Source organism: Euwallacea similis, unplaced genomic scaffold, assembly GCF_039881205.1.
Source record: "Euwallacea similis isolate ESF13 unplaced genomic scaffold, ESF131.1 scaffold_49, whole genome shotgun sequence".
Lineage (NCBI taxonomy): Eukaryota > Metazoa > Arthropoda > Insecta > Coleoptera > Curculionidae > Euwallacea > Euwallacea similis.
In genome coordinates, this window is record NW_027098674.1 from 36629 (window position 1) to 48536 (window position 11908).

General features: G+C 32.7%; 2 protein-coding genes across 5 annotated transcripts; both read right to left on the minus strand.

The window, feature by feature from the left end:
- Positions 1-2: 2 nt before the first annotated feature.
- On the minus strand, positions 3-8050 carry LOC136418943 (uncharacterized). Of its 4 annotated transcripts, none has more exons than XR_010753004.1 (9): positions 7885-8050; positions 7502-7826; positions 6988-7445; positions 3926-4644; positions 2230-2472; positions 2131-2175; positions 1338-2071; positions 1101-1213; positions 3-983 (listed from the first exon to the last, which is right to left on the minus strand). XR_010753004.1 is itself a non-coding variant. In XM_066405147.1 (3 exons), exons 1-3 carry the CDS (start codon positions 7889-7891, stop codon positions 7400-7402), a joined length of 378 nt encoding a protein of 125 aa, XP_066261244.1. In that variant the 5' UTR covers positions 7892-8050; the 3' UTR covers positions 6970-7399. The 4 variants fall into 4 exon arrangements, 1 of the variants encoding a protein (XP_066261244.1); XR_010753005.1 differs by having other exon boundaries at positions 2230-2464; positions 6971-7445; XR_010753003.1 differs by having other exon boundaries at positions 4-983; positions 6971-7445.
- A 2464-nt stretch (positions 8051-10514) lies between these two features.
- On the minus strand, positions 10515-11600 carry LOC136418936 (jerky protein homolog-like). The gene is made up of 2 exons (XM_066405139.1): positions 10803-11600; positions 10515-10727 (listed from the first exon to the last, which is right to left on the minus strand). The coding sequence occupies exons 1-2, from the start codon at positions 11598-11600 to the stop codon at positions 10515-10517; spliced, it is 1011 nt and encodes a 336-aa protein (XP_066261236.1).
- Positions 11601-11908: the final 308 nt, after the last annotated feature.

The following is an 11908-nucleotide window of genomic DNA, read 5'->3' on the forward strand; positions in this document are numbered from 1 at the left end:
TACTGCACTAACACGTGGGTGAGGGATCAGTATTCAAACCAAAGGAAGAAACTGATCCTAGATATAGATATGCGATATCTCTGCTTAACCATTTTATTTACACAAGATTAACACTACATTATTACAGCTTTATACAAGGGGTGATAACCGTGGTAATTTACCTCGAGAGAACGAACAACTATTAGAAGGGCCAAAACGCTAAAGAACGAGTTCCAAGGACTTACTTCCCTTTTAAAGGCTAGCGAGCCCTTGATGTACTTCCGATCCTGTCACCTGTTAAGTGCGCCTCGTGAGTGTCACTTGTCGGTGCAGAGCCTTGGAGTGAAAATGCTCTCGAGAGAGTAAACACCATACACTATCCTTGTGTCGGTACTGATTCCGCTCAACCTGTTCCTGTTCTAGTTCATTGAGTATCAGGGTTTCGTTGCTTTGTTCGATCAGCTTTTCCACTAGAACATTGTTCAATTCCTCTTCCGCTTGATTGAAGTTTAATAGTTCGGATATAAGGTTGCGCGTGTTAAATTGTTTCTTCAAAGTGTCTTTAGAGGACAAAGAAAATGTAGAGCATTTTTCATTGAAAATTATCGTGATTAAGTTCTTTTAGGGACCATGAGAAATCCCAACATACAGCCTCAAGTACAAAGTAAAATTATTATACCGTGGTAAAGACAAAGTCCCATAATAATGAAATATTTCTTTAAATATATATATATATGTATATAAAAATAACATTGAAATTCTAAATCTTAAATTCTACTTCTCTTTGATTTCCTTTATTTCAGTCTTACTTAAACTATCACTATCTTCTTCCTTTTAGCCCTTTCCAAAACCCCGTTCAAAATCTTCAAGTGTTCGTTCTTAAGCTTAGTTATTTCTTTGTCGTTCTTTTCTCTAAGAGTATTAATTTCTACGTCATATTTTCGGGTAAATTTTTCGCGGAGTTACAGTAGTTCAGATGACTAGTCCTCGTCGTTCCCTAAGCACTACGGTAAGAAGTGAAAATTTAAAATACAAGAAAAAAGACGTATTTCTTTCCCAATATTTTTTAAAACCAAAAAAAAATTATCGATGTATCCAAAGATATCTCAAAGTCTGCATACCTGAATCCTCTAATGAATTTATAATATCAATTTTAGCCAGAGTTTTCTGGTACTTACAATCTCCTTTCATAGCTCTCTATTACCTCGTTTAATTCATAATCACCAGAGTTGATCTAAAAACCATCCAAACCATAGATCATTGAGTATAATTCACATTTTGCAATTTTGTAGGGCAGTACTCGCTTATCAATCATATGGTAAATCCATGTTAATACATCACATAATAATATCACTTACCACTTCTTGAATCGTCGAATTTACACTGATATTTCTATGCCGCTTGGCATTTTCTTCCAAATTTAAATTTCAAATTGAAAATCTCCAAATATCTGTTTTCGATGGCCCGAATTTCTAATTTTTCCCTAATCCTAAACAAGGCATTTAATTCGTTCTTAACTTCATGCTCAATATTGATTAGTTTCATATCGTTTATGTATTCCAAGAAATATTTGGATTTCGCTTGCAAAAGCTGCCAAGTTTTCCTTAAGTTTCTCCACGTCTTCTTTGGACTTGAAGACCTTCTTCTGGTCTTCGCCCGGAGCTGTTTTACTGGAAGCCAAAAAATCAGGGCTGAGCTCCAAGTCACAGCTTGAACCTGATAATTTTCGGCTTTGCTAGCTAAAAACCTCTTCAGATAAGCTTAAAATAAACCATGGTTAATTTTTAAGCATAATGTGAGTGAAGACTTTTTCTCTAAATCAATTTTTTTTTCGAAGTAAGTCCGGAGCTCCTCCATTTCTTTCCTATGTTTCATTTCTATTCAAGCTTAATCTCCACTAGGTCAACTAAGCTTGACTCTTTCGTGCGTTTTAGTATGTCTCTAACTCTAGTAACTTCAGTTTCATATTCATGCTTTTCAGACTCAATTTTCGTCTCATTGTGAAAATTTTTATTGGTTTCAACTCTAATTTACGAGAAAAATTCTACAAATCTACAATTGCAGTCTTCAATTTAAGCACCACAAAATTTTGCTAAAAATTAATAAAAAAAAGCCCAATTTTAGTCCATACGAACCATAAGAAGCACAAACCTGAATTTCTGCATTATCTATCTTTGAATGTACTTCTGTTCGTAACTATAAAAATGAATATAATGACTATACTTTCAATAAAAATATTTCTGTTCTTACCTTCTCAGGTGAATAATTATCAGGTACTTCAATACCACTTTAAGCTAAGGAACAGTCATGGTCTTTTACCATTTGAATAGTATCCTGCAGGTTTTGCTGTAACTGCGCGATTTGGTTCTTGAAATTTTCTACTTGGGTAAGAAGCTCCTTTATGTTCAATCGCGGACTGATTGAGAGATTCACTTAATTGTTGTATAAGATCGTCTTTGTACATTATGATGTTGTAGTACAACAGCTAGAAGACTGAAAGTACCTAATTAATTATCACATTGATATTTTAAATTAAAATGCATTACAAATGTTCTTGAAATTAAAATTAGAAAGAAAACAGTTATTTAAGTTACTAGTCTTGGCCTGTTCAATACTGCAAAACCTGGATTAGAAAACCTAAATAGGTCACCAATGAGGAGGTGGTGAAGATTGCAAGAAACTTTAACATACCAGAAGGCTAGTAAGGAGGAATTCATGCCTTACAGTGAAGGAGTTATAATAGACCTTATGTCTCACAAGGGAAGGGATCCAAATATGCAAAATGGAGCTCAATACCGTATTTCTAACAAAAGTTATAACTGTTTAAGAGGGTGAATGCAATGTTTCACCATTTGATAACTTCAGAACCCCAAGTCGTGGAAGAAAATTTCTCATAATAAAAATTTAATGAGTATTAAAGAGGGTAGCATCAAAAATATATTTTCAACTGAAAATTAAATTAACATTCTCCCTGTAGTTAACAATTATTATGCGTGAGGTATCAGCGTGGGACATTTTTCCACATTTGAATAATAATATACGAGTAAGATAATATTTCATTGGTATCTATGGATTTATGTTTTGCAGTAATGATATTCATCGAAAGAATATTTAAAACATAATTTTTCTAATGCATAACGCATAATAATTGTTAACTACAGGTAGAATATTAATCTGATTTTCTACTGAAAACATATTTTTGATAATACCATTCTTTAATACTCATTAAATAAAGCCTTTTTTATAATGAGAAATTTTCTTTTGCGATCTGCGGTTCTGAAGTTATAAGCAGTCAAACGTCGTGTATACATTCTTATTTAAAACAATTATAACTTTTGTTAGAAACACGGTGTCGACCTCAGCTTTGGACCATTCCATTGAGAAATGTTTTCTCTAGAAAATGGCAAAAAATTGAATGCGACAGCTGAAGACGTATAAAAACGAGACTAAAAGTGAAATTTTCAACAAAAAAAAAATTAAGTGATATTTTCTCATTTTGCTTTTTTTGTTGTTCTAATTCATCTGGATCCAAAGTCATCGTTAAAAAACGAAAAATTGACGAAACTTGGGGGGGTGTTCTCGTCTCTTAAATTTTGAAGATAGCACGTAAAATATACGTTATTATTTTTAGTTAGATCTAAACTATTTCTCTACAAAATTTCATTAAAATCATGCGAAGACCACTTGGGTCACAAGAATACAAGCACCAAAATGCTAAACTTGAAAAAAAAAAGGCTAAAAAACCCCAATGATCTGGTTTTCCATGTTCTACCTTCCATAAAATATGTACTAGGGAACTGACTACTATAACAAGCAATTCACCAACCATAAAATCAAACCAAAAAGTGGTTCTTTCTTGCAGAATTATAATTACTGAAATAACACAAAAATTTACTACATTCAGGGATTTTAAATCACAAAAGAATAACAAAAGCAAGTTTCTTACCTTACTGTTGCAATTTTCCTCTAAGTGCTTATCCTCAGTGGCAGATATCAGACTTGAAGTATCATTACTCATTTCTCTCAAGGAATCTAACTGTTGTGACAAAACAGTTATTGTACTATCTTTCACAGCCATAATTTTTTCTGTCTCAACTTATTATCTACATCACTAAGGTTTCCACCATTATCCTTATCTACATTGGATGGCAACTCACACTCAATATTATCACCTTTTGACAAATTATCGTTCCCTGATAACTGAACCAGGCTTTTGTCACTGAGATCTAAATTGGCAAAAATGTTGAAGTTCTCCTCCATTGAGTGTATGCTCTCTAAATTAGAATGAAAAACACTGTTGCCTAAAATATCTTCTAATATGCTTTTCACATTTATAGTCACACTTTCACTGTTTGTACTATGATGCACTAAAGATTTCTCCATATCATCTGGCAAACCATTAATGATGTTACTACCAAAACTACTGAAGTCTAAAGAATAATGTTTCTGATCTTGCAAATTGTTATTGTCAAGATTTGTTTTGTTTGATGCGGTACTTGGTTGATTGACAATTCCTATTTCTTGAAAGGAATGGTTGTTCTCCACACTTAGGGTAGCAGAGGTGACATGCTCACTGATGGAGCCTTTAGATATAGTATCTTCTTCATCTTCCTGTTGGTTAGTTGAAGTTGAGTCTCCATTTTTGGTATGTAAACTCTTTTCTTCCTGAAATAATAAAAGTAGAAGGCTTAAAAATACATTAAATAGGAACGGCTAAAACTAGGTTAAAACAGAGATTTTATCAGTAAGTAAGTCAGTTATGGCATCAAGGTCGCCCAAAAGTCTGTGGCTAGTAAATTTGACTAAGCCAAAACCTAAAGAAAATGTTGTATTAAGACTTTGGAGCCTAAATTTTAAAATATAACAAGATTCGAAATATGTAACCCTTAAAAAACAAAAAAGAAATCATTAAAACATGTTTCAAAACCGCACAATGTCTCAGACATCATATTTTAAGGTTTATGTTCTTTTTCCTCATGGCTGCTTTGTTTTAAGAATTTGGAGTGTTTAAGCTACAGAAAAGGGCTATTCAGAGTGTTGTTGGAATGGGTTTGCTAGACGAATGCAGAGGTGCTTTTTGGGAGTTGGAAATCTTCAAGTTACCTAGTGCCTATGTATTGAAGCATATGTATCTATCTATTTGTATCATATGTATCACAAGGTGTTCCAGAATTGTTCTGCCAACTGATTACTGTAGATTCCCGTGACCAAAATAAGGTATAAAGTTTATATAAACAAATGTCCAATTGGCCTTTATTTTTGAGATACAGGGTGTTAAAGTTTAAGAAAAAAATAGTTTTAATTTTTTTATTTCCAAACGGCTTAAAATTTGTTAACCAAATTTCGAACATTTGTTTAGCACATCAATAGGTGTAATTCAAAATATTATCAACTTTAACCATTCACTAGTGGCAGAAATATGGGTGTCATGCTTCCTTTTTACTTATGAAAAATTGTAACGCTCAATATAATATGTCGTTTAAAGTAGTCCATCATATGCGTTAATGTGTTTAGTAATTTTTTTGTGTTATGATTTATATCATTTCAAATTTTGTGGAGTATTCTTACTTTTGTATTAAAAAAGAAACTATGGCGCACTTACCTCCGCCACTGGCTGATTTATAATGGCTAGGAGTTTTTAATTTTATACCCATCGATATCCGGAACTTGCATCGACATATTGTCTCAAATATTTCAGGAGTTCATGAAATGAAAAAACCAAAAACTTCTTTTCTTTATTTGAGTTGTAAAAATGCACTTAAAGAATTTTTTTAATGACTAAACTTCTTGAAATACAACAAACTGAGGAAAGACAAAAAATTTGCTAAACACATTTGCAAGCATATAATGGACTACTTTAAACGACATATTATATTGAGCGTTATAATCTTTCATAACTAAAAAGAAAGCATGACACCCATATCTCTACCACTGGTGAATAGTTAAAGTTGATAATTTTTTGAATTACACCTAATGATGTGCCAAACAAATATTCGAAATTTGGTTAAAAAATTTTAAGCTGTTTTGAAATAAAAAAATTAAAACTATTTTTTTCTTAAACTTTAACACCCTGTATCTCAAAAATAAAGGCCAATTGGACATTTGTTTATATAAACTTTATACCTTATTTTGGTCACGGGAACCTGCAGTTAGCAGAACAATTCTGGAACACCCTGTATAAAAAGAGTGCAGTCTATGACCATATGCATTCTGACCTCCATGGATGATTTAATGAAAATGAGGGATGACACAATGTTGCTGATGTGCAGACTTTCAAAGACCCAGACCAGACCGGAATCTGCAGAAATAATTGCAAACGATTTTTTGTGTTTATTTTCTTGTTTACTAAGTAACAGATCTAAACAAATTATTTGCAAAGCCACTCATAATGTTGAATAAAAGTTATGGTATGTTGAAAAACTGAGATATTTTTTGGATTCAACCATTTAATAAATTATAGGTATGATATATTGTTGGATTCAGAAAAAAAGCAGAATTTATTGGGAGTAATATAAAATTTGTTGACTATTTAAAAAAACAAAGTTGATGATGGTCTCGAAGAAACAAAATGTTGCATGGGATCAAAAATCTAAAAACAGCATCTTGTAGAAGAGAAAAAGTGGCAATGAGAGTGCTAAATTTATTTTAACATATCTTTTGAAATAAAATCAGGAAATAGTTAAAAAAGAATCATAAAAAAATAATTTTTTTTCTGAAATAACATCAAATCCATTTGGAATTTTTCAAACATGAAAACTGGATTTTGCTGAACACAGAATGGAGCAAATTTTCTCTAATTTAACCGCATTTTGTAAACATATTATAACTGAAGAAAAACTAGACACCTACAATGCTTCCATTCATAGTTATAGAAATTCTGTTTTAGCACCTCAAAATTATGTAAACCTCTATCCGAAAAGACAGCAACATCACAGAATCATGTTTGTGAGAATTTTAAGAAATTTAACTAACTAAATTCCCTGGTACTTACCTAGCACCGATAATCACCTAAAACCCACAATATTATCCTTCCATCTCATCCACACCATCGTAAAAAAAAATTTAAACAGTTAAAAAGCAGTAGTTTAATTAATTTACATTAGATCTACAGGATGTCTTAAGTAATAGGATACAGTGTAATGATAATTCTTTGATATAAAAATAATGCAATTTAGCTAAATTTATGTTATACCAAAAGTTGATAATAACCATGATACAGAGTGCCAAAGTTGTAAAGTTAAACCAGATTTTTTTAAAAGAAAATGTGATTTCATTTTTCAATTTTGGCACCCTGTATCTCAGTTATTATCAATTTATGGTATGACATAAATTTAGACGAGTTGCATTATTTTTATATCAAAGAATTATCATTACACTGTATCCCATTACTTAAGACTCGCCCTGTATATCTAAATATAAATTAATCACTATCTGAGGAGGATGGCGGTGTTAGGCCATGCTCTTCCCTGAAACAAACTTAACTAATTACTACACAATAAACTGCAAAACTTTCACTTATTACCTTTCAAAAGTGACCCACTGTTCATGGGCAATTTCTTGTATCCTTTGATTAGGAAACTCTAAGAACATGAATTGGTTTTCAGCTAAGCTGAACCGAATTCTTGACCCCTCCGGGGAGCTACCCAATATTTCGCTTAATAACATTTGCCAAAAGCTGCCACCCTGTAGATGAACCTCTATTCGTCGTTCTGCATGGGTTCCGACGAAAGAGAGGTTTCCTTCCATCACATTTCCATTAAACGAAAACGTTAGGCGACATGGGTATCTGTTTACCATTTTCGCCCGGATCCCTTGATGGTTTCTCCAATCTTTTAATATGTCCTCGACTGAAAATAAAATATTTTATATTTTAGAAGGATAAAAATAACTTAAATGTATACGTACAATCCATTGTGATTATTTTTCTTTATGCGAAAAAGATAAACATTACAATATGTATAAGGTTAAGAGTGTTCGGCAGTTCAGCTCAATATGAAATTTAGTATTCGTAGGGCACGTGGCCAAAAATTCCATTGATGATTTGCTAAGGAACTGTGATGCCAAGAAGTTATTGTTGTGCAATAAATATTTCAGCTGTGCGATTGCGCGATCATGTTGAAAAACGTGTCGTGTAATAAGTCTTAAAAAAATTCTAACCAAGTAGGTCGTGGAATCATTTGAGCGCGAATCCGTATGTCTTTGATAGGTTATGCGTAATCTCGAACATAAATGAACCAACTTAACCCTACTTAAAATCCCGCTAAAATACAGTTTTGTATATCTGTATTACTAGTTGATTTTTATCAAAAATTGTCTTTTTCAAGACTCCACGGACTTGTGTGTTGATTAGTTAAAGTTTTCCAGGTGCTAAAAATGGTGTTTACACTGGAACAAAAAGCCTTTATGGTTGAGTCTTATTTTCGGAATGGCTAATTCCTAAAATGAGAATGGGCCTATAAAATTAACTTTTTTTCATGAGTTTCATGAAAAGTTTTCATATATTGCAGTAATAGAATCCCAATTTTGTAGTACTTTGGATTATGTTGTGAAATTCTTTTGTGAACCTCTCAGTGTTCAAAGGATATCAGGAAGTAGTAGACCTAATTCCAGCACATCTTTAAGAAGACTTTCTCTACAATTGCATGTATTGCGTAGTAGTCATTTAATTGTTAAAAAAAATTTGGAATTTTATCCATACAAGGTGAAAATGTTTCAAGAACTGCTCTTTTAATTTAGGGTTGGTGATTACTGATTTTTAAGACGATTAAACAAATAATGATTTTATATATTATTACTAACACTTAAATAGTTTACTGAAACTAAAAGCCAGTGATGTTCAAACTGTTTAACATATAAATTGGGTGAATATGTAATTCATTGGTACAATGTATTTACATTTTGGTAGGCGCTGTAAGACCTGTTCCAAAAACCCAAATGCTACCTTGCAGTCATCTTTAATTCCAATACACCCACCTGCTTATAATGAAGTTTTACAAGGGATTTTTAATGAACTTTGTTTTGAGATATCTTTTAAACTGTAAACTATTTAATTAGCCAAGAGTTCAATCATTTTGTTTGACGTAGTTGAACAACTGCAGTTCCCAGATTTTGAAAAGATTCAGATAGTGCAATTGGTTTAATCAAACAATGCACAAAGACCTGCTGGATTTGACGTTTTTTACTGATAAGGCATAGTTTTATCAGGTTATGTGAATTCACTAAACTGGAAAATATGGAGTGCAGAGAATCCATATGTGTTTATGGAAACACCTTTATATACCCAAAAAATTGGAATATGGGTTTCTACCTCACAAAAATGCTCAATAGGACCTATTTTTTTTCCAATGACTCCATCACAGTTGGCTGATATCAAAACATTTTAAGTGAATTCATTAACGATCTTCATTCAACGAATTGCGGTATGGATACTTTCAACAGAATGGAGCAAAGGCCCATACAGCTAGGACAACTCTCAATTATCTTAGGGAATACTATGGCAATAGAGTAATAAGCTCACAGATGGACTGCATCTCTCCACCATCATCTCCAGAATTAACTGTACTAGACTATTTCTTGTTTCCCACATTAAGAAATGCTATTTTTAAAATTCCATTACACACAATTAATGACCCTAAGGACAGAATTGGACAAGAATGTGAAAATCTATCTCCACAGACTCTCATTGAAGTGTTTGATAATATGAAACAAGGAGTTTATGTGTGTCTAGAAAATAATGGACCACATTTTAAGTACAGTCCAATCGCGATAGTGTGAACACAAAAAATCCTAGGGTAGTTCATACCAACGAGGGTGTTCACAGAAAAGAGGGTGTAACTAAATAAGTTTTTTTAATAATAGTTTATTAATAAATACCAAACCAAATTATACATTTCAAAGATGAAAGAAATCAGTAATTTTTTTTTGGACATTTTTTTGAGAAATTTTTGCCATTACTGCTTGTTCGAGAATCTTTTTAAGAGTGATTATTTCACTTATATTCATTGAATTTTGATTGCACCATTCTATGGCCATATTTAATGCTCTAATTACATCGGAATGGCTAATTTTTTCAATATGTGTACCACTTTCATTGTCATTGTCGCTTTCATCTGAAGAAACATCTTCCAGACCAACAACTGCTTTCTCGTCTTTAGTCCAGTCTTCCACATCTGCAGCACTGTATTCAGCCTAAAATTACAGTTTATCATTATTTTGTCGACCTCGGAGAAACATGTAATCTCATTGTGTATTAACTTACTGGAGCAATTTCTTGTAACAAATTTATTGTATCCTTAATGGCATCAGGGACAAATGCCTTTTCATTCCTTAACTTTAGCTGTAAAATACTTAGAGGAAGGTTATCTTCATCTTCATTTTCCTTATCTCCATCAAAACCTGAAAAAATGTTTTTCCAGCATTTCTTAATAACTGTTACATCTAATTTATCCCATGCTGCAGACAAATGTAGAATTGCATCTTTTAATGAAATTTTCTTGAGAGCTACCGCTATTGCTTCTTCTGATGATACAATAGAACTAAGCAAGCTCTTTCTTATAGTACACTTTGGTGAGCCTTAAAATATTTTGATCCATTGGTTGTAATAAAGGAGTAACATTGGGCGGCAAGAATTTGACGAAAATCATCCCGTCTTCAGTTGTTAGTTCTGTTGCTGGTGGATGGGAGGGTGCGTTATCCAAAAGGAGAATTGCTTTCTGTGGCAACTTCTGAGCACGTAGAAAGCATCTCACCTACAAATTAACAATTTTGAAATATTGGCATAAACAGCATATATCACAATGAACACAAGTGATTTTAACTCTTACCTCTGGTACAAAATGTTGAAAATACCATGTCTTGAAGAGGTCTCCTGTCATCCAGGCATTTTTATTGCTTTTATAAACGACTGGGTTAATAAAATTTTTGAAACACCTTGGATTTTTGGATTTCCCAATTACTAGAGGTTTCAATTTATGACATCCTGAAGCATTTACACACCCCATAAATGTCAGTCTTTGTTTTGAAATTTTTAAACCAGAAGCTGTTTTTTCAGCCAATGCGACATACGTTTTGTCAGGTAATAACTGCCAATACAATCCTGTCTCGTCAGCATTGTAAATTTGGTGACAATTTAATTCATGTTCTTCGATCATTCGTTTTAGGTTCTCTTTGAAAGGATCCACTACATCTGGATTGGATGATAATTTCTCTCCTGTGATTTTTAAAAATCTTATGCCACGACGATGCTTGAATCTCTGCAGCCAACCATCACTAGCTGTGAAAATTGTATTCATTTTTAAATCTTTGGAGAGCAACAATGCTTTTTGTTTCAACATATCTCCTGATACTATTAAATTTTTTTCCCTCTGCTTAAGAAACCAGTCGTACAACTTTTGCTCCAATAGCGGAAATGCTGACTTCTTTAAAGTACATTTTTTCGATGGTTTCAACGTGTGAGTCATAGTATCCATAATCAAAATTTTCTTTTTTTTTATCCCACAAATTGTCGATTTTGCTACTCCGTACTTTTTGGATAACATCGTGACAGACATCCCTTTATTATGCTCTTCCAAAATGTTGGCCTTTTCTCTCAAACTTAAAAAGGTTTTCTTTAATTTACCCATCTTGAGCTGAGTATTTACAGGACTATATTTTCTTCTGATACGTACACGATTACACATACACACACGACGTACACAATATTTCGAGACACATAAAAAGAAACTTCCCGCAGCAATAAACAAATGTTACACACGATCACTAGAAAAATGCTGAAGTGTTAAATAGGTTTTAGTAACGAAAAAAAGTACGTCTCGTAGTCTCGTCGGAAACCGAATGTCACATAATATAAAAATGCATCAGGTTCACCCCAAATGCATATGTTTATCTTAAAAAGAATTAATAAACAACATTCCACATCCTTTTCATGCCT